General features: G+C 38.0%; 1 protein-coding gene across 2 annotated transcripts in view; it reads left to right on the forward strand.

Moving 5' to 3' along the window:
* Window positions 1-23154, forward strand: part of IFT88 (intraflagellar transport 88) — a 38968-nt gene extending 15814 nt beyond the window's left edge. The window contains exons 17-25 of one of the 2 annotated variants that reach the window (XM_065730100.1): window positions 534-642; window positions 2935-3085; window positions 4206-4321; window positions 6124-6176; window positions 7581-7646; window positions 9413-9519; window positions 13662-13722; window positions 22092-22187; window positions 22850-23154. In XM_065730100.1, the coding sequence (XP_065586172.1) occupies window positions 534-642; window positions 2935-3085; window positions 4206-4321; window positions 6124-6176; window positions 7581-7646; window positions 9413-9519; window positions 13662-13722; window positions 22092-22187; window positions 22850-22971 (881 nt within the window). In that variant the 3' untranslated portion in view covers window positions 22972-23154. Of the gene's footprint in view, window positions 1-533; window positions 643-2934; window positions 3086-4205; window positions 4322-6123; window positions 6177-7580; window positions 7647-9412; window positions 9520-13661; window positions 13723-22091 lie in introns of both variants that reach the window. The other variant, XM_065730099.1, reaches the window with a different exon arrangement.
* Window positions 23155-23470: the final 316 nt, after the last annotated feature.

Genomic DNA, 23470 nt, shown 5'->3' on the forward strand with positions numbered 1-23470 from the left:
TACTAATTGTTACTACTTTATTCAATAATTCTATGTTGTAGTAGTATATTAAATTCCTATCTTTTATACAAAAAATAAAGCGTTAGCTCATCTGTAATTACTAGTTGGTGTAGTAAGTCACTTTGTATATACAAATTGATATAAATATTACTATCTACAAAATATACTAATTTTAGCACTATTAATCCATTACTATCATTCCATTCCTGGAAACCATCTCTTTTCCTCATTCATCTTGTTCAAAAGGTGAGATAACTTATGTTCTTGGTCTTTAATTATCTTTGTGTTCCTTGCCTTTATCACCTTACATCATAATAGCAGGAAAGAATTAGAGAATTGTAAGGATGATTCATGTAATAGAGATCATTGGTGTCATGGCAGTTACACTGCCATTGATTTCCATGTCCCTAATTTATTTTCAGTTCTCTTAATTAATGAGCTAAATCCATCTTTTTCTCATTGCACTGATATTTGAGTGTTTGTTGGTGTTTTTTTTGTTTGTTTTTTTCTTTCTTTTTTTTTTTTTTTTTTAGGTTTAACATACAAGAAATTAAACAGAGTAGATGAAGCTTTAGATTGTTTTCTGAAACTCCATGCAATACTTGGAAATAGTGCCCAGGTCCTTCGCCAAATAGCAGACATGTATCCTTTTCTGTGTTAGGATAAAGGATGGCGGATTTAGTAAGTTCATTTCAGCTGAAATACGTGTTTCAGCCATATCAGGAAGAATAGGAAATTTACTGTAGGGTCTGTTATAACTAGGATGATCATGCATAGACTGATGTTTATAAAAAACAAGGACAGAACTTAAAACCTTCTTTGACATTTCCAGTGAAGCAAATGGAGAAATATGTCAATACTACTCATGTTGCATTAATCAGTGTGTCAGGGAACAGTTAAACATCTACAGTCAGTATCCTGGTGTATTTAAAATGCTGCTGATTTAATTTTGAAAATAATCTCATAGATGTAAGTACAGTTGAGTAAAGCCTTAGAGAAAAAAAAACACATGTAATGAAAGTGAAGTTCTGCAGGGAAAGCTGTGTTCAGGCTAGTGTATGTGTAAGAAAATAATTGTCTTTCAGCATTCCAAAAGCAGAAACAGATTGAAAAGCCAAATGTGGGGTGGGTTATGTTTTGGCTTTGCACAGTACCAGGGATATTCTGCAGTACCAGTTTATTTAACAGTGTTTCTGAGGATGTGCAAACTGTAATAAAACTGTCCCTAAAGCAGAACAGGTTCCAGTTGCTGCACTGCACTTTTAAGGAAAGTAATAGACAAGACAGTAAGCAAAATGCCCAAGGGCTGTGGTTTGTATTCCTTGCCTAGCCTATGTGTAAACACATACATGACCCTACAGTTCTCACTTGGGTCAGATGGGCAACTTCTGTGCTCCACAGCTATGTGAATTAGTTTTCTACCAGTGATTACAGGTTTCTTCCATGAAGGATAGCAAAAAACTTGAACACTGTGTTTGGAAGTAGCTGTAGCTCAGACTTACAGATTGGAGCTGCTGTGCAGCTGAGGAGGGGAGAGCATACTTTAGGCCTGATTAAAATCAAAAGTTGCATCTGTACTCAGGGCAAGAATTAAACATTGCCTTTGCTATCCTGAGGTATAGAACAGATATTTTCTCAGTAGGTGAAAGCCTATTCTTTGCCCAGTCAATTAGTTAAGGACAAAATGATGTATTATGAACAATAAACTCAAGCATTAATGTTAGAAATGGATTACCTGATTCTCACACTTGAGTCTTATAAACAAAAAAGTTAAATTATTGGCTGACATGAAAGGCAACTGAGCCAATTTTTTTTTAAGGTTAAAAGAGCAGCTAAAACCTCTGAACTATTTTATTTTTTATTTTTTATTTTTATTTTTACAGAAAACACTTGCTGATGATAAAGAGAGTATCATAGAATCATATAATGACTTAGATTGGAGGGGACATTAAAGATCATCCAGTTCTAACCCCCCTGCCTTGGGCAGGGTTGCCAGCCACTAGATCAGGCTGCCCAGGGCCCCATCCAACCTAGCCTTGAATGCTTCCAGAGATGTGTCATCCACAAACTCTCTAAGCAATCTATTCCAGCATCTCATCACCCACAGTAAATTTTTTTTCTAATATCTAACCTAAATCTCCCCTCTTCTAGTTGATTGTTGTTCCCCCTTGTCCTATTACTACCAGAAAGTGTAAAAAGTCAGTTCCCTTCCTGCTTTTAAGCTCCCTTCAAGTACTGGAAGGCTGCAATGAGGTCACTGTGGAGCCTTCTCCAAGCTGAACCGAGCTCTGTCAGCCTGTCTTCGCAGGAGAGGTGTTGATCATCTTTGAGGCCCTCTTCTGAAGCAGCTTCAGCTGCTCCACATCCTCCCTCCTCCCCAGGCCCCAGGCCTGGGCACAGGTACTCCAGATGGGGCCTCATGTGGGCAATGCAGGGGGGGACAGTACCCTCTGATTCCCTGCTCGCACCCCTCTTCTAAGCACACGTTGCCGGTGGCCTTCTGGGTTGTGAGTGTACACTGCTGGCTCGTGTCCAGTTTTTTGTCCATCAGGACTCCCAAGTCCTTCTCCACTAGGCTGCTCTCAATGAGTTTTTTTCCCAGCCTGTACACATATCTGGGATTGCCTTGACTCAAGTTCAGCACCTTGGACTTGGCCTTGTTAAACCTCATTAGATTCTTGCACACCCACTTTTTTTCCATGTCCAGGTTCCTCTGGATGGCTTCCCCCTGGTGTTGTGTCCGCTGTACCTTTCAGCTTCATGTCATCATAAAGAGATGATGATAAGTCAGTATTTAATACAAAGAAATATATGTCCACACTACAGTGACTAGTATATCTGTTTAGCATATGGATTATATTATATGAATTAGTTGGAGATCTGAGTAAATTTAAATAAGTCATCATCACTGTTCCTTAACTGAAGAAAACTTAGCTATGAAATCATGGAAGATCCCAATCAAGCCATAGAGTGGCTCATGCAGTTGATCAGTGTAGTACCAACTGACCCACATGTACTTTCGAAGTTAGGGAAATTATATGACAGTGAAGGTGATAAATCCCAAGCCTTTCATTATTACTATGAGGTATTTGCTTTCTATTACTTTCTCATAATTAAGGAAAACATTAGCATAGTTTTCTAGCTCAAGTTTACAACTGATTCATTTAAACTGTTCAAAATTACATCCAAAAGAAGAAAGATTGACCTTTGCAGGGGATGGCGAGGTTGTAGATAGTTGACAAAGTTTAATTTTTGTAGTTGGGTCTCGAAGAAGCACTTAGTCTGTGTTTCCACCTGGTATATGACCTCCAACTTTTGTTTGTCAGGTGGTCATTATTTACATTGGTCCCTTACAGTTTTAAATTAAAACTCAATCTGAGACTCAAGATTAAAAATGGATACAATAAATGTGATTTTTAGGGTGCTTAACTGGACAGCATTAGTTGGAAGGTATACCTACCTGTGTGATGGATATGGAGATAAATCTGTGTGTCTTATTGCTATGTATTATATGTACACAGTTGCCTAAAATGAGGCATCCTCTCTCCTTTCAAACAGTCTGTGGTATTGGCTGTGGTTTCTGGAGATCCTTCAGTTTCAGAAATGGGAATGAGATAAGAAGTCACTTCGCAATCCAGCAGTTCTTATTTATTTACACATAAAGTGAGGACGACCAATGTCATCCAATATTTTATCTGAGTACTAGTAAAGTTGTGCATGATTATAATTTTGGTGCCTGTTTCAATTGAGATTTCTGAGAATCTGGAAATGTTATGTACATACATATGCATTTCATGAAAAAGAATGCTTTTAGGTTAACTTTCTATCAGACTGATTTGAGTGTGAAATTGTATTAGATGGCATTGTTTCACATTTTAGGTAATGTGTTCACACATAGATCTGATCTAAGTAAACACCTTAGCTGTTTCAGGCTGTTTAATATTGTATTTCAAGTAGGGGTAGATGGAAAATGTGACAGACTTATCTCAGGTAACTTCTAAAATACATTTTGTAATTAGAAAACTTGGCACGCTTTTTTTTTTTTCCTCCTCAGGATTGCTTAGCATAGTACACTGCTTCCATTCACAAATAACATATTTTTGGCATGTAGGGAATTAAACACTTGAGTAAGATATTCCAGAAGGAACATAAAGATGTTGTTTATCACTACAGTTGTGTTTCTTTTGCCTTTTCTATTTTGTCAGTCATACCGGTATTTCCCTTCAAACATTGAGGTCATTGAATGGCTTGGAGCCTATTGCATTGACACCCAGTTTTGTGAAAAAGCCATTGAGTACTTTGAAAGAGCAGCACTTATCCTGTAAGTAATTTTTATTTTATACCTATTCAAAAATAATGTGATTAGACATCTATAATTATGCTCAGAGATAACTTAACTGAATAATTCTAGTATTGTAAGCAAGTATCAGAGGGTTTTGTTTTTTGTTTTTTTTTGGAACATTATTTAATTTTCCCAAACTTCTGTTTGTTTACCAGTTGTTTTTGTTCTTACTGTGCTATTTCAATGTTAAGTGAGGGCCCAAGATGGTATTATCTGTTAGAACCTCTTTTCTCTATTCCCTGTCATTAAGCACAGCAATGAAGTAGGGAATGGTTTTACCAAGTCACCAACACTTCCTTCTCTGTGGCTTTATGTGAAATATCCTCTTTCTGTTTACCATGCCGTCAGGAAGTGATGGTTTAGATAAATGTGTATTTAAATGCTCTTGCTGCACTTTCCCTTTTCATTTAGGTTCTACTGCCATAAGAAGAATGATATTACAAATAAGGTGCATAAGTAAGCAGAAGTGTGCCGCAGAATTAACAATTGTGTATGTAGCTTGGCAGATCAAATTGGTTTTGACATAGGTATTTGAACTGTATTAACTTAAACTTACTTGTCTGAAATTATCCTTTAGCAGAATATGATGTACTTAAGAACGTGAGTTTGTAGGCTGTGCTTTGTATTCTAAGTTAGAAAAGTGATCTTGTGAGACAAAAGCAGGGGGGTTGAAACTAGAGGATCTTTGAGATCCTTTTCAACCCAGACTATTCTATGATCCTGTGATCAAATAATCAAATTCAGACTGTATTCCTGATCTTGACTGTCAGTCTGACTCACAACTTGGGGAAGATAGACAGTGCATCGGTGCAGCCTTTCACCATACCTGTTTTTCTTAGCATGATTGTCAGTGTGTGGATCCTCACACTGAAAGACTGCTTTCTTCATGCTTGGTGGTCTGCATTAGGCTCCTTTTTTCCTTATGAAAACGTTTTCAAACTCTTATCTCTGTAAGAAGCAATCCAGCTTTTCATTTAAAGTAATTAAATTTGAGCTTATATTGTATATAGGGAAGGATATAAAAACGTGAAATTATAGTGAAATACTCAAGTATGCAGTGTTCTTTAATTCTGCAACCAGTTGGTCCAACAAACAAATTTGTGCAAATTGCAAAGGCAACATGAACAGCAACCAGTATTCAGTAGTTGATAGTTGTAAGGCATCATGTACCATCAAAGAGATGGAAGAAGCTTAGTAAAAATAAAGAACTTTGTTGCTGAGTGTATGTTGTCACCCAAGCCTGGCTGTAGGCTTCAGGTGAATTTTCACTGGGTGCTCACTTACTGTCAGGAGATGCTGAGCAGTTTCTGATATGTTGCTGTCTTCATGCCACCCTTACTGAGAGGTTCGATAGCATTCCCTTCAGCACATGTATACTGCCCACCATCAACATTTGTATTTTAGTCAAGCTATTAGGTCAGATATGCTGGCACTTGCAGCCCTCTTAGGAAACTTGGGAAATAAACAGCTGAAACTGTTTTGGGAAATATTTATATGTTTTAGGCTTCATGTAGCAGTCCTTGCATGAAACATGAAGAACATAAACTGCAAAGTACTTCTGGATAATTGACATCTAGTGACTTGGAGTGCTGAACACAAGAGCATGACACACAAATACACTCTGTGAACTACTTAGGTTAGCTACTTCCTAGGAAGAGACTATCCTAGGGTGAAATTTTTAAGAGGAATTTAATAGCAGGTTTTTATAAATGCTATGCAGAGTGTGTTGCCTATTTATTGTGTGCTTTCTGTGTGCACAACTTTGTTTTCTTTTGATGCAGACCTACACAAGTGAAGTGGCAGTTGATGGTTGCCAGTTGCTATCGGAGAAGCGGTAAGTTCTGTAACGTTTTTTGTAGTTAGTTGAAAATATTTGTTTTGATTGATGTTTTGATTTTTTTTTTTCCTTCTGATCTTTTGTCTCCTGTGAGTACTGGTCCTAAATTTTGTTTAAAAATTTGGTTACATATTATTTTGTTAAAGAATTTATATGTCTGTGCAATAAAATCAGACTTCTCTTTAAAATCTGAGAAGTATGCCTATACTGACTTATGCATGAAACATTCCTTGTGCTCTTAAGTAATTAAAATAAAGATATGACAGCATAAATTATTTGCTAGAAGTTTTTAAATGAAATTAACGTACTGTCAGATTTAACATAGACATTAGACTTTAAAGTTGCTTAATTCCCATTCATTTTCAACAATAGGTGTAATTTTTTAGATATTTAAGTAGTATATGCACTGCACAAACAACAGACAGTCTTAATGTGCAGCTTCTTACTGGGAATATTATATGTCAATAAGCAAAATGGAAAGAGCCTAATCTTTGTAGTATTTTTCATCACAGAATTGTGTTAATGATACTTGCCTTCTTAGCTGTTCCATTTTGTTGCTCTTCTTTCTGCTGTCCTAGATTCCTTAATAAGTAGTTTTCTCACTCCAATAGTTATTTAATTCAACAATGAAAAATGGAAGAGGACCTGGGAAAGGCAGTAATATAAGAACAGTCAGCACCACTGAAAAAGAGACAGATTTGCTTTCCCAGCAAAGAAAAACTGTTTATTCATTTCATTCATAAGTCACTGTGGAAATTCCCAGCTTATTGTGTTAATGCAGCAGATTTGATTGTTCTCTATTTCACATTAGGAAAATAAAAACAATTATAATTGATAGAAGTTTATTCAAATGTATTATGGATGTGAATTTTTGTTCGTCAGTTCTTTGCGTGCTAATCAAGCTGAACCAAATTAAAGGCTAATTACTTTGCTACTAGATGGGTGAAAACTGCTTTTTGGGTGAGAGAGAGAGAAAGAAGCAGGTGTTCTCATTGAAGAAAACAGAGGCACAGCTCAGTAGTTCAATGTTTCTATTTGATCAGTCCATCTGTTTGCAGCCTCGGATAAGCACTAGATGTATTATCTACCTTATGTGGCACGTATGTCATAAGATAACAGGATCCTAGCAGGTAGAAAAATGGCAAAAATTAGGAAACTGTTTGTCACAGAATAATTTGGACTATTTTCAGATGCTTTCGATTTTTGCTGTTGTGTAGTATTTAATGAATGTTAAGATTGGTTTTCTCAAATTTCATCTTAAATGTATTAAAACTGAAAAGATGAAGTGATGTAGTCATATCAAGCTCTATAAACTCCTCATTGGATATTCTTTATTTTATTTTATTTATATTTTTTAATGTTTAGAAATGTTGGTAGGAGTCATCTATGTTTTGTTTGCAGGTAACTACCAGAAAGCTCTAGAGAAATACAAAATCATTCACCAAAAATTCCCAGAGAATGCTGAATGTAAGTTGTTTCATTGAGTGGTACAACCATCAAAGAAAACTGTTATTTAAAATATGTTTGTTGGTTATCTGTATGATGTAAGTACCTTTTGAACTCAGATACTGTTCTGAACTGACATTTTAATTCATGCTCATGCCCCCATATTGAGTTCCTTTTTTGTGACAACACAAAAATGTGATTTAAGAAGTCCTAGGGTAATGCTAAAGAAGAAATATGAAAATGAGCTAACTGTAGCTGACTGGCTGAGCTCGTTCTCTTGCATACTTGCTACATTTTATAATTACGTTAATTGTTTTATCATGAGATTAAAGCACATGTATTTTTACTTCTAATGCCTACTGGTTGAAACTCCTGCTGTAAATTAACAGATACGAAGAAATGATCTAGTAAAATTTTTGCCAAAGCTTGTCCTTCTGAAAGGAGGTAGGGAGTTGCAAGTGTCATTGGTCAGGTAGTCTCTAGAAAACCCCTAGAGAATTTCAAACTGCACTACAGGAAACAGCTTTAAAGAGTAAGAAGTTTTACAGAAACTGTCATAGCTGTAGTCTAAATGAAGAAGCCATATAGGAAACAGGGTCTGTCACTGATTGCTAGGACATCCTCCTACATCTCACACTGCCGTACTAATTCCAATCTAGAAGGTTGTCACCAACAAGCCTATACTTCTAAATTTTATATGGGAAGAGTTTCTACCTTATTTTAAAATGAAATTGTATCATTCTGCTTTAACAAACATAGTTTTTAAAGAGGAAGCATACAGTTCTGTTGTACAAGAAAAATTCAATACTAGGACTTCTCAAGGTTGTAGGCAAAATGTCACTTTCACATTGGTCACTTGGAGTATAAGAAAACCTTTTAGAAATGCCACTGTTTTTCTGAATGGTGTTTCAACAAATTACAAAGTTGAGGCAGCTGTTGAACAAGAAATTTAACTTATCTAAAAGTTTTCTACTGCTGAAATAATGGTTCTTCACTCTCCCCTTCCTGGCTGTATGCTCCCAGCCTTCTTCCTTATGCTGGTTCTGATGCTTATCTGATCCCTTAGAGAATAAGTGCAGCTCCCTTAAAGCAGCAGGAAGCTAACCTAGCACAAAAATGATAATAATTAAAAAGCAGAATTTACAAAAGAAGTCGAGAGAAGTGGTTTGTGTCATGTTTATTTCTCCCTCAGAGGGATGTTGACAAACACATAGGAGTGGCATGAATGTTTTCAGAGTTTGGTCCAGCGTCTCCAGTGACTGATTTTAGTGATCCTTTTGTTTCCGTTGCACAGTTACATTTGATCTTCACTTTTTTTATTTTATAGAGTTAATACTTAGGAAAATCAACTAGACCAACAACAAAAAACAGGGAAAAAAATAGAAACCACAAACTATTTTGATTCAATTGGCACTTGTAAAATTGTTTTCAACAAAATGCAGTTGATAGTGGTTCCTCAGGAATAAATTAGTACAATTATTATAGTTTCCAGTTTCCAAAACATTCACCAAGCATTCAGAGACAAAATAATTCAGCAAGTTTTGCATTTTCAGCATGTAGAAATGATGTTTGAACTGTTCATGGGTATAGACAGTGCATCACAGAAAGTGTTTAATTTTTCCACAGCATCATAACTTGCATAGTGATGTTGGACTAGAATCGCCATGTATTCGTAGCTGTTCACAGTGTTCTGTACTGCCATTCAGTATGTCCAGTTTGGGAAGGGTGCACTTGTGGTTTGAGCTGCTTGTAAGCCTTTTTCTCACAGTGTTTTGCTCTTCAATTAGGCCTCCGATTTTTAGTTCGTCTCTGCACAGATATGGGACTGAAAGAAGTCCAAGAATATATGACAAAACTCAAGAAAGTGGAAAAATTAAAGGAGATAAGGGAGCAGGTAAGCCTGTTTCTTTCTGCAATACAGACTGTACTGCAGACAAGGCTAAGACAGTACTGGTGGCACTTCAAAATAAAATATGTATTAAATACCAGGTTTGGAAAGGCTCATGTTTTGTGGTTTGGGTTTTTTAGTTTTAAATTAGTGGTCAGCATTAAATCTGTCTGAATGTTTGTTGAGCACTGGATTTTCTGTGATTTTAAATATTAGTGAAAGATGGGTTATGTGCATGTGCTGGGAATGCTGGAGCCACACGCATAATTCAGCTTCTCTGGAATGTCGTCTTTCCTACTTCTTTGCCAGACTGTGTGAAGTGTATTTACCAGCCAAGTAATAATGCAGCTACAGAGAGAGAGGGGAGTGCAAGAATTTCTCCATGTTGTAGAATTCCTTTTTGCTATTACAGAACTGCAACGTTAGCAGGTTACATAAGTATGAAGTAAATCATTTACATTAGTGGCAAAGTTTAAACTGAAAAAGAGTTTCCATGGAAAAGCTGCTGGCTATGAAAGGTGTGAAATGACAACTTGTGTTGCTGTCAGAGTAGTGTGTGTTCATAATTTTCTTGTTATTCCTGTGATAAAGTAAGATTTTAAAATTAAAATCAGCTTCTTAATTGGAAAGTGTTGTCTGTGTTACGGAGCTGCAGTATTCTCAAGCTTGCTTTTTCTGTCCAGTGAATTGTCTGAAAACTGCATCATCATATTAAGCCTCATGAAATCTTACCTAAGTTACGTTGGGCTAGTAAGGCTTGCTGGCTCCCATTCAATGGCAGATAATGTATAAAATACGTCCCTAGTTACTGCAGTTTTATCTCAATTCCAGAGAGTCTTAAGTATGTACATGTAGACTTGGGCATTTCAAAAATGAAAAGAACTCAGATGGGGGAATGCTGATCAAAGGATTCCAACTTTATACTACAAGCCTGCTTTGTGGGCCATTTGAATTATACTGGTTTGGACTCTCTGTAAATGTAAAATGTAATCTTGAAAAATGGGCACGAGAAGGCAGACTACAAATGTTGTGGGGCTAATATTCATCCGTGTCTCCCTCATAATGGTATCAGTAAACAAAGCAGATAACCAGGTTATTTCTATTCTATATAACTTTGAATTAACTGAGTGTGTTAAACAGGCTTTCCTTAGTTTCTAGAAAGTCTCACTTCAAAGAACTCTAGATATCTCTGATATTGCAGTAACATCCAGTACCTCAGTGCTGTGTGCAGGAAAGCTCAGATGTGAAACCAGTTAAATACTCAGTTACCTTAGTTGGTGAGAGAGAGAGGGCCCTAGAGGTGCAGAAGTAATCTCATGCTTTGCATAGAATTCCAGTGTTTTTACAGTGAAGATATTAATTATGCACCATACATCTGCAAATGTTGAGGATTCTAAGGACAATATATCTTTTAAGAAAATTGATTATTAAATATGTGGAAAAAGAAAATGCCTTGTCCAGTTTCTACATGCTTGCTTCCTGCTGGAAGCTTGAGCCTTCCTGAACGTGTTTCTGTACTATCTGGTGGGGGGAAAAGCTACCAGTAAATATTTAAAAGATTAAATTGTCAAAGTTATTTAAGAACTGAAAGTTTAGTAGTGCATGAATTATGCTTAAAATGTTGGATTTTTTTTTCATTTTGACTACATTCAGTTAAGGGACTTCTCTGAGTAATAACTGAATGATAGAGATCTTAGTGGAATTCAGCAGTCCAAGACAGAGTCTCAGCACCAGTGCTGTTTTGCAAACAATAGAACTGCAGTTCCTACTTGCTGCTGGGATTTCATCTGGATTTCCATCTCCCAATTTACTTTTGGTGGCTTTTTTGTTGTTCTGTGAGGGTGGAGACTGGGAGGGTTATTCTTCAGTCTGTCATCTGGCTTTGGAAATGACTAGGTATTTTTGTCCTAAGAAATTCCTCTGTCATTCGTGCACATATAAACTATATTTTCGAGCTCTAAAATTATCAAGTGTTAATATTTCACCACGTTGGTTTCCAGCAGGAACACTGGTTTCGGTTAACAAAACCAGAAACAATTCAATTCCTGCTCCCAATTTTTGACTGACACGTGGTTTCTCGATTGCACCCAGTAAAGACTGAAAGGGTGAATACCATTGTCATATACCTGCTTTTCAAAGTCTGCACACTGACTTTGTGTAGAAATTTATCAAAATTTGCTGTTCTGGCACCGTTTTGCCAGAATAAGTATATCCACATGGAGTTTTTACCAAAATAAATATTCTGGAGTACTTCCTTCATTCGGTTCTCAAATACAGGCAAGTTGTTAAATACTTCCAGCCAAGAATCTGGGAACATCTGTGGGCTTCATTCAGTGTAGAAGTTTTTCTCCCTCTCTCTCACAGCATTGGATTTTTGCTGTAACCTTCATGTCATTTTTTTTTAACTGCATTAATATTTCTTTTTCATGTTTCAGTTTAATAAAAAGACAGGTATTAGTGTAAAAGTTCGCTCAACCTCCTTGGCTCCCTTGTGTACATACATTACCATTTATTTCCTTTAGGTGAGCTTAATGACTGAAAAAGTGGGACTGATTGGGTGTGGAGTGAAGCAGTGATGATTGGTGCAAACACCACAGGGACTTGCTGTGTTTACCTTCAGGCATCTACATCTGGGCTCATCATCCTACTTTTCTTTTGCAGTCTGAAGAGAGAAATAGGCATTTCTGGGGTGGAAAAAAATGGACCTATTTTAAGTATCTGCTTTTAGTATGGGTGGCTTGTAAGCTACTCAGTTGGAATGGGAATTAGTCATATACTTCATCTGGGGGAGTAAAGTCCAAGGATGTAAACACCACCACAGCACTATCATACAGGGACCTCTTACCCTCTGACAGACAAGAGCTGAACTTCTGCTGATGGACTTTTGTCAGTCCTCATCGTCTGCACAGTCTGAACATTCTTCTCAAGGCACTGGACTGCAAACAGCATACTTAGTCCAGAACTGAGAGAACATAGTCTAGACTTGAAGGTTTCCCAAAATAAATACTAAGTATGAGAGTACTAGTCCCAGGCTGGAGAGTTCAGCACTATTCCAGGTTTCATGTGAGGCATGCTGCTTTCCTTTCTGACTCCTGTGAATTTTGTTTTAAAGGCTCTTCCTTTTTCTTTTGGCAAGAAGCTTGAAAGTTCTTTCTTGTCTGTGTCATTCTAACTTTGCCAGACTCCATGTTACTTTTCTGGTGAAAAATGAGTGAAGAAGCTACAGTAATTGTAGATGTGGTTAAGTAGCATAAACACATTTTAAGCAGAAACTGAATTCTGTGGGATGCAGAGATGACTTTTATTGACAGTCGAGTCAATTTGAAATGCCAACTGTTTGTATCTATCCATAAAACAGTCCCTTTCTGATATGTGCCACCTTATAACTGACAATCTATTTGCATGAGAACTTTGGTGTTTAGCCAAGAGAAGCCAATTCTACCATGCGATGCAGAAGTTTTGCTTTGATAAACTGTCAGAGTTTTCAACCAGCCCTGAAAAAAAAAAACCACAGCTGGAAGTTGTTTATGGTACCTTCCTCTGAGCAAGAGAGCTGAAGATTTGGGCATAGTTTTTGAAGTATTTGCCTTCACCTTTATCTTACATTTAACACTCAACAGCAAATTAAGTTTTGCTGTAGATTACTGTGCCTTGCCAGGTATTCAAAATTTAAGATCTATGGGGTGAATAGTTCTTTTCATACATTTCCCTGCTTCCACCCTTCCTTGAATCTTTACAATAATAAAACGCCTGTGGGATTTGCAAGATGTTAATGGGCAGAGGCTACTTTGAACTCATGCAAGGAGGGCTACGTTGCCTGTTTTTTCAGCTGTACTTCACAGAGATTCATCTGAACTATTTTTATGTATGTTCCTTGTATAAATTTTATCTGAAGAAAAACTATTTATTGAGATAGTTTGTTTGAATTTCAACTCTAGTTTTACATAAACATTGGCTTTAACACTGATTTGGGGACAGTATCGTGCTTTGAGAACATAGAGTTTATTAGTTACAGTAAGACAAATCTAATTTAACATTTTTCTGTTATAGTAATAAACTAGGTTGAGTTTTTAATAATTATTTCTAGAGTACATTAGTAAATGGGGGTTTTGTTCTGTTCTTTTTAAACCTGTTTCACTGTTCTGCAGCGCATTAAATCTGGCAGAGATGGCAGTGCACGTAACCGCAGGGATGGAAGTGCTGGTGGTGGTAAGTACTTAATGCCTTTGCTTAAATATCAGGCTTGTCATGATTTGAAAGAAAATAGCTCTTCTTAAAGTGTTTGTAAAACCTCCTTGCATTTATAAATGCACACAAATAAACACTGAATAATAATCAGGTACTGTTTGTTGCAAGTTCAAGAGTCTATTTTGTGCTGCCAACCCTATAATTGGAAGACTGCTGTGTCACCTTCTTGCTCTTTTTTCCTTGTTTACCAGTATGGCAGAGATAAAGTGCTAGAGGCTTCCACAGAGAAAAGCTCATTCTCTTGTGTTAAGTCTCTCTGTTCCCATAGATCCACAATGCTGAAGTTCTTAAATGTGAAGCTGTAGGAAGTTAAATCTGGAAGCTTGCCTGTGTTGCCTTTTCTACACTAGGCAATCTATATATTGCAGAGCTAATGATTTTTCCCTTCTATTATTAAATCCACGTGACATTAATACTGTTAAATCTGAATGTTCCCCTTTGCTGTTCTAAGGAAACTATCAGGCTTGAGGCTACTTTGGCCATGTGGGATAAAAAATTCTGACCTGAATAGGAAATTATTCCTTGGTATTCTGCTTTTATTTTTCTTACATCATTCAGTATCATAGAAAATCACCCCTAGAAATTTTTGCTTTTATTCTCTTCCTTTTTCAGTGAAACACTTCATGCATTTTTTTTCTTAACTGATAGTTAACTGATAATTTTATTTATCTACTGACACAGCAGAGGTTTTACTACATTGATCCAATTCTATAGGGTCATGAAAATTAGTAGCATCATGTTAAAAGGACTTTAGAATGCTTTGGCATTTAGGAAGGCTGCTCTCCTGAGTTCTCTAAGGGCTAAGAAATAGTACTGGATTCTCATGAGTTCTCATTCCTTTTTTTAGCTCAGCAGTTTCACAAGAGGAGCTTTTAAATCACTTCTTGTTACGTAGGAAAAAATATAATTTGCCTAGAATTTAATTTTACCTGTTCTGGGCCTTAGGCCAAATAATTCTCAGGCTGAAGTTCCTTGTTTTGGTGGCAGAAAGGGATGGAAATGTCTGGGTTCTCTTTTGTAACATAGGCTCTCTGATGAGACAGTCAGCTAGAGGTGCGAGCAAGACAGCAGTGTGAGAGAGCTTCGGGGCACGTTTTTATCACAGGGCAAAGATTCACTTTGGCTTACAGTAAACAGAAATGGAGAGTTGGTAGGGGTAGTCACTGCTGTGCAAAACACTGTGACAAGCATCCTGGCAAGTGGCACAAAGGGTCTCTCTTCTTACAGCTATCTTTTGTCATTATATCTACTTGCCTTAGTTGGAAAAAAAAAAAAAAGGGAGAATGCATTAGCATCAGTAATTTAGTAATAGACAGTATAAATGATAAGCAAGTGAATCATTCTGAGGGATTGCTTCCCTTCCCCAGTCAGAGTAACTGGAGAAGAGCAGGTGCAAACATAAAGAGGACAAGAGGATAAGCAAGATCAGAACTGACCTAGCACTTGTACTATCAGTAATTCTTAGTGTGGTGCTCAAGATACAGTGTCAAATTCATGAGAAAATAGAAAAGAAAAAAAATGTTTTTGAGAACAAGCTTGTATAAGAGCATGTTTTGGAAGACTCCGTCAAATGAAGTTAGTGCCAAAGATCCAGCCTTTCTGGCAATGACTCAGAAAACAAACAGAGGTAGAAAGAAGGTCCTGTATTGAGCCTGGAGTTAACTTTTTGTTGAGATTCCTGATTAAAAGTTATGGTGAGTGTGTACATATATATATATCATATAGATAATATATATCTTCTATGATGTATACACATATATATGTACATATCTATATGTATATACTATCTATATAAATATCTATCTATAGAGAGTTGAGTCTGGCAGATGTGATGCCCATCTTCAAAACGGGCCAGAAGGATGATCCTGGTAGCTACAGACCTGTCAGTCTCACGTCAGTGCCAGGGAAAGTTGTGGAACAGTTAATCCCAGGAGCCATCATGGATCAGTTAAAGGTCAACCATGGGATCAGGCCCAGTCAGCATGGGTTCATGAATGGTGGATCCTGTTTGACAAACCTGATTTCATTTTATGACAATGTAACCTGCTTAGTGGATGAAGGTGAGAGTATTGATGAGGTCCAGGTAGACCACAGTAAAGCTTTTGACACTGTCTCCCACAGCATCCTCATAGATAAGCTGGCTGCCCATGGTTTGGATGGGCATATGCTCTCCAGGGTGAAACACTGGCTGGATGGCTGGGCCCAAAGAGTTGTGCTCAGTGGAGATAAATCCAGTTGGCGGCCAGTCACTGCCTTTATGAATGATCTTGATAAGGGGATCGAGTGCACCCTCAGTAAGTCTGCAGACAACATTTAAGTTGGGAGGGAGTGTTGATCTGCCGGAGGGTAGAAAGATGCTACAGAGGGACCTGGATAAACTGGATTGATGGGCCAAGGTAAACGGTATGAGTTTCATTAGGGCCAAGTGTTGGGTTCTGCACTTTGGTCACAACAACCCCAGGCAACCATACAGGCTTGGGGAGGGGGAGGAGTGACTGAAAAACTGCCTGATGGAAAGAGGCCTTGGTGATGGAGGCTGGTGGACAGTCGGCTGAATGTGAGCCAGCAGTGTGCCCAGGTGGCTGAGAAGGCCAATGGCATCCTGGGCTGTGTCAGGAATGGTGTGGTGAGCAGGACTAGGGAAGTCATCCTGCTACTGTACTCACACAGAATCACAGAATTCACAGAATTGTAGGGGTTGGAAGGGACCTTTAAGGATTATTGAGTCCAACCCCCCAGCAGTTCTCCCTGGCACTGGTGAGGGCCCACCTCGAGGATATTGGGCACCTTGATATGGCAAGGATACTGAGGTGCTGGAGCAGGTCCAAGGAAGGGCAGCAAGGCTTGTGAAGGGCTTGGAGAATAGGTCCTGTGAGGAACGACTGAAGGAACTGGGGCTGTTTAGTCTGGGGAAGAAGAGGTTGAGGGGAGACCTTATTGTTCTTTTCAAATACCTGAAAGGTGATTGCAGTGAGAGCAGGGTACCGACTCTTCTCACTGGTGGCAGTGACAGGATGAGGGGAAATGGCCTCGAGTTGCGCCTGGGGAGGTTTACATTGGGTATCAGGAAGAACTTCTTTACAGAAAGGATTGTAAGGCACTGGAACAGGCTCCCCAGGGAGGGGGTTGAGTCACCAGCCCTGAATGTGTTTAAAATCCATCTGGATGTGGTGCTCAGGGACGTGATTTAGGGATGGGTTGTTAGAGTTAGGGCAGTATGGTTAGATTGTAGTTGGATTTGATCTTTAAGGTCTTTTCCAACCTGAGCAATTCTGTGATTCTGTGTATCTCAATGGAGCCAAAGGCATTATGTCTTTTTAGTCTGGGGAACATTATCAATCACGAAGTCATGGCAGCAAACATTAAGGACTTCATTGTAGCTTGTCTACACTGCACTGAGGAAAGATCCAAAGACCCAAACGTCATTTTAGCCAGTGGCATTATTCAGCTGGGTTATGAATCTGTATTTTACAGCATAGGAAGTGTCTGCATACAGCTTGCATGGAGACACACGTGAAGTATAAACAAAGATTACTTTATTTCAAGATCTTAATACACATTTGAAATATGACTGTCTTTATTACAAGAAAAGAAACATTCGTATGCATTTTGAGTTTCATCCAGCGTTGTTGCCAAGACCAAAAGGGATCATTTTCCTTCGTTGTATGGGATGTTTGCCATCATTACTGAATCCAGTGAGGCATGGAATCATGCTTAGTTTATTACTTACTAGCTAAATGAAGTGTGTATGCATTCCCTATATTTTAGGCATGATGCATGTTTTCTTTCTTTCCTCTTACCAGCCCCATGTCTCTACACTTAACTGGCCTCCCTAAGATGCTTTTATGTTTTTGTTAATTAAAAAAAAAGGGGAAAAAAAATTTAACAGCACATCTGAGTTTCAGCAGTTGTCAAAGATTTCCTTTTTAATAATCTCCTTGTTCACGCACTTCTTGTCTTTTGCAGAGATGTGACACTAACATGCAGCACTTGGAAGTCTGGGCATTGTGGTTTTTACTGCTGTAAGGGATTTTTACTGATCAAGACCATAGAGCCTTTCATAGATAAGCAAAAGTATGACCTTAAGGAATTCCTTACCATAGCAGTGTTTACTTGGTCTCTGTGTTTGCCTTGCTCTCTGAATGGGGAGTGTTGTACCAGATGAGAGGGCAGTTGTGTGTATGAGGAGTCGTGAAGTCTCGGACAGGAGCCCAGAGAAGCAGTGTAAGGTTCAGAAGATGAAAGGCTAAGCATTTTGTACTCTCCCTGTTACCTAAGCCTATCCAGATGAATATGGGAAAGAAAAAAAAAGCCACAAGAAGAATTAAGATGTCTCTTACTTCATTCAGTGATGATAGCAAGCATGCTATATTCAGATGCTCTTTAGTACCTCATAGGAATCTCTTCATACTAATATGCAAGTATATTATGGATATTAGGGCACTAAGCATCCCAAATAATTTTCACTGTGGTTGAGGCAAGAGATTCTTCCTGTTTTGCAGCATTACATGCAGCAATAACTGCATGATTGCTATTATTTTCTAGGCTTGTGTTCATGCCTCATTAATTTCAAATTGTTGTGAGATGGTTCTGTTGGCTGTTTACTGTGCATACAAAAAAACCAACAGCATTCTTCTGCATAAACAGGCAGGAAGTATCTGAATGATGTGAACACCTTCACCTGTTTGCTGCATATGAACTCACCTAAGGAGATGGCTTGACTGATAGACCAGAAACAAACTTCTATTCAACAGGGTTTCAAAGCAGAATGAATTTTGGTAGACTTAAAATGGGAATCAGATGTATTTTTTTTATTTTTTATTTCCTCAGTTTTTACACAATACTCTTGTCTGGTACTGTTCTTCTGGATCACAGAATCACAGAATTTTAGGGGTTGGAAGGGACCTCTGGAAATCATCTAGTCCAGCCAGCCCTAGTTAACTCCAGCCAAAGCCCTTTCTTCTCCAAAGATGGTGCCTTCATCCTGAATGTGTAAGGTGCTAAGAGCTGGATTTAAACACATTCTGGATTTAGTGAAAGTTGTGTGGTCTTTAAAAGCATTAGCTAACTGTGTGCTTTGTTACTGAAAGGTTTGATGAGGGCAGCCTACCAAGCTAAAAATTCTACTTGATCTCCTTTATGTGTTGCTCAAACCATTTCTGGTGCGTTAATTTCATCATTGCAGTTGAAGGTGATGGGATTCTTTTAAAATATAAACATAAATATTTTGGGGTTTATGGCTCATATTGATATATACAGATGGGTATCTTGCAAAGTTGGATGTACAGAAACATACAAATTTAAAATCATCTTTGCTAGAGATATCAGTGCTTAAAATAGGCTTATTCCAAGGTAGGATTTGCTTTTGCATTATGTTGTTTTATTAATTTTTCCACTGCAACAGGCTGCCCAGAGCAGTCATGGAGAGTCCTTCTCTGGAGGTATTCTGACCTCACCCAGATGTTTTCCTTTGCAACCAACTGTAGGGAACCTGCTTTAGGTGGGGAGTTGGACTAGATGATCTCCAGAGGTCTCTTCCAACCTCTGTGATTCTGGGGTGCACAGAGAAAGAAATGGGAAGGTGATGTCAGTGTGATAATCCATGTCACAGGTGTAAGCATTTTACAAAATTAATATTTCTTCCAAGATGTATTGATGAGCTCTGTTTAATCAGTTCCTGATGCTTTTTCAACCAAAATCTGGAGGTTAATTCCTGCAGTCAGTTTAAGTGCCTGTTTCCATGTTATCAGCTCAGAGTGGGTACGCCGAGTCTGGCTTCCACACAGACTACAGTAATATTACACCTTTTAAAGAAAAGCACAATAAATAAATAATTGAGAGTACGTATTCATTGCAGTGAAGGTTTTCTTGGATAAAGAAAGCAACATGGTTCAGCACTGATTTTCCATTCTTCAAAACTTGTTTTTAATTAAGAGTATTTGTTTGGGTACTGTTCCTGGAGTAATGCAGATGAATTTGTTTACAGTTTGAGAAATGTTTACCTGCAGTCCTTTGGTGACAAATGCAGTCAGAGACATTAGCACTCAAAGCTGTGCTATCAGAAGTGAAAACCTTTTAAAAAAAAATTATCAAGCCTTTGAGTCAGAGCTTTTATTATTATCCTTTGTTCCAATGTTAATTCTTATTTTTCCTGTGTTTGAATTAAGTGAAGGTTAGTTTCACTTCCCTAGAGGGGAGCCCAAGAAGAAACTGTAGAACTCGCCCCTCCAAAGTATGCATGTTTGTGATTAACTGCTTTAAAAACAGTTTCTCTCTTGTAGTTCTATTTAATGTAGGACATGAAAACCCTGAGCTCTACATGGCAAGCCTGGACTCATGAACTTTAACTAAATTATGCACTGAATAAAAACATACAGAATTACAAAAAGTAATTTCAATGTGAAGTATTAACTTCTGGCAGATAATGTTATATGGTCAGCAGAATTTTTAATAGCTACTATATTGGCAGCCAAATTGTGTATTCCGTGGCAGAGCTTCAAGAAAGGTGTTACCCCACATGGCAGGAAGTGAGGAAATGGCCTCAAGTTGCACTAGGGCAGCCTTGGATTGGATGTTAGGAAGAACTTCTTCACGGTGAGGCTGGTTAAACGTTGGGTTGGGCTGTGCATGGCAGTGGTGGAGTCAGCATCTCTGGAGTGTGGATGTGGCACTAAGAGACATTGTGAAGTATGAAGTAGTGGGGCTCAGTAAGTCAGGTTGATAGCTGGTCTTGATCTTGAAGGTTCCAACCTAAATGATTCTATGATTTTCATTAATGAAGTTCCTCTGACCAGTTTAGTCTTTCCTTCTTGTGTTTCCTGCTGAATCTTTTCTATCTTTACATCTCTTCACTGCTTCCAACAGTTTTCTTAAGGTTGTAAATGACTTGTTTTCTTTTTCACAAGGTTCTGAGTGTACTATTATCTATTCTCTTCCTCTCCCTGTAAACCATTTGACATTGCCCTCTGGCTGTACACAACACCATCTTTGAAGCTCAGCTCTCACCTCCTGTTACTCAGGCCTGTGTTTCAAAGCCCTTCGAGTGATCCCTTTCCAGTCAAACCCACAGGTTTCTTCAGTTCCTTCAAATCCTTTGTTAGGTATTCATTTCTTCCATGGCATCTGTCGTGCAGAATTGAGCTAAATGAGGTCAGCGTACAGCACAGTCCATTTCCCTTGCTTTGAAATTTCAACCATAATCAGATCTTCTAAGTACATTTAGACTGCGTTAGATCTTTTTCAGAGAAGAAACATTGTCTTCCAATTCAGGGTTGAGTATTCTGAGCATTCTACACTAGTATCTACAGGGAAATAAAGGTCTGTCACCTTTGTGGAAGATCTTTTTAAATTAGTAACAATTTATGAAAAGAACATTTGCAGTAAATAAGACAATGGAAAAGCGTCACCAAGTCCAGACTTTGTAAATAATGTTTGCTGAATTAAACCCACTTTTCTTCCTTACAGAAGGATTTTTAATAACATCATTGTTTTATGCAGTAAATGAGCATGCTTGTATTTGGCTGTGTGGCACGTCCTAACTCATAAATATACCAAGCCAAATGTGAAACATTTTCATGTAGGAAAAAAAGATAATTGAATAGAAATGGGTTGTAGCAAATGAGATTGAAAGCTTGCCATGAATGTGAAAAAGAGCTTAAGAGGTGAACAGAATATTTAGAGTGTCTGGAATACTGCTGTGGCAAGAGAATGTTAATCTGACGTTGTCTGGGCACGAGGCAGCCTCAGAGCCGACACATTCCTGGGGGCCTCGCTGCAAACTGAGCTGCCAGCACAGTGTTTACAGCAAGCTGCAGGGCCCACATAGGCTGTATACATGAACCCTGCCTGTCGACCACACAGACAACGCATGCCAAGTGTACTCTTCCAATTTAAAGCAAAGCAAATGTTGTATTTAACCTTGACAGGATTCAGCAGGTGTCAGCACAGAGACATGAAATGTCAAAATGCTTTATGACCAAGCTGACATTTATCGCGCTTATTTTAACTCCAGAATGTGACTGTAGCTTGTGAGCAACTGAAATGACAGCATTTAAGTAGAAATAGTTTAATATGTTTACTTCAAAGTTAAAAAAAAAAAAGTACATATTTAAAAAAATAATTACATCAGAACACACACGTGCACAGACACAGTGTCTGCGGTGTTTGAATAATTGCTGTTACAAGTGAGTACTGATTCCATTAGGGAAGGATGGTTTCATCCAAATCTTGTTTGATAGAAAGTAGCTGAAGTTACGTTGCTCTTATGTCATGATTTCACAGAACGTGACAGTGTCGTACTTGCCTTTCAACTATTTTTTTTTGCCTTCCAGATGCTGGCGGTACCAAAGGGGAACGTTTGAGTGCCAGACTAAAAGCTTTGCCTGGAACAAGTGAGCCCTATGAAAGCAGCAGTGGTAAAGAAATAGGCAAGTGGGCATCTTATACCTTGCAACCTCCCAGACCCTCAAAGAGAGGGGAATTAGAAAAACTACACTGTTGGAAGAGCAAGTATAATTACACAATTAGGAAAACATTTTCCCTGTGGAAGCAGCGTGATGGATGATGTTAGCTCCATTGTTCAGAGCTCACTTTAAAGGATCTGTAGATATCAAGGAATGTGGTCCAACTAAATATTTATTTATTTTAATCTTTGTCTGCTGCAAGGTTTGGTCAGTTCTTGTGGTTTTGCAGTCATAAGTTCTTCACTGAGGTTGAGTTTTCAAAGGGTTGTAAGGGATTTACAAGCCCTAATCCTTATGGAATGTGTTACTTCCTAGAATGCCCTTCCTTAACCATCTCATCAGTCTTCCTGTTCCATCCATGTTTCCAAAGTCTTTTTCTCACTAATTGGCTGTAGTAAAATAAAGAAAAAAAATGTTAAAAATAGTGTCACTGGAACTCAGGTGCGCTGCTCCTGTGCCATGCCTTACTTCCCAAATGTGATATCTTGTTCTCCTTCAGTGATCTTTCTAGTCTGCATTTACATTACAGATGTTAGAAAGCAGTCTTGTGTTTGATTAGGTATGTTTAAAACAATGCTAAAAATACTTGCAGGTAACTGTTTCAAATGTACTTGTTTAAATCCCAGATGCTTCCTACATAGACCCACTTGGTCCACAAGCAGAAAGACCTAAAACTGCAGCAAGAAAACGAACCGAGGAAGATGACTTTGCTGATGAAGAACTAGGAGAGGATTTGCTTCCAGAATAGCGTATGGTCCACTCATAATCTTTTCTCCCTTTAAAATTTTTAGCAAAAAATACTTCTTTGAGGTGATTTTGCAACAGGTTTTAATGAAATAATTATTGAAACACATTGTATTTATGGTTCCATATATTAAACATAGGAAGTTGTAGTGTATTTTACAATTGATGAAAAATAAAACACATTATGGTTGGGTTATTTTACTCCTGCAGTTGAACTGCATAGGTACTCAAACTCACTGCTATCTATACCAAATGAAGAACGCTTTTGATTTTAGAAATACTCAGGGTACTGTGAAACACAGCAGTCTCTGAAGTTCCACCTTTCAATCTGAAATACCTCAAAGCAATATTACAGGAGTGAAAGTCCCATATCCCTTATTCAAAGCCAAGGTTTATTTAAGGCGTGTTGGTTGACTTCCTGAAAATGTGGGGTGTGACCTTGGTCATCTCTAAGGCCACACAATTCAGCAAAGTACTTACACTGATAATGAAGAAAGTTTCTT

Source organism: Cyrtonyx montezumae, unplaced genomic scaffold, assembly GCF_038088225.1.
Source record: "Cyrtonyx montezumae isolate F1298 unplaced genomic scaffold, pur_monq_1.0 scaffold_12, whole genome shotgun sequence".
Classification (NCBI taxonomy): domain Eukaryota; kingdom Metazoa; phylum Chordata; class Aves; order Galliformes; family Odontophoridae; genus Cyrtonyx; species Cyrtonyx montezumae.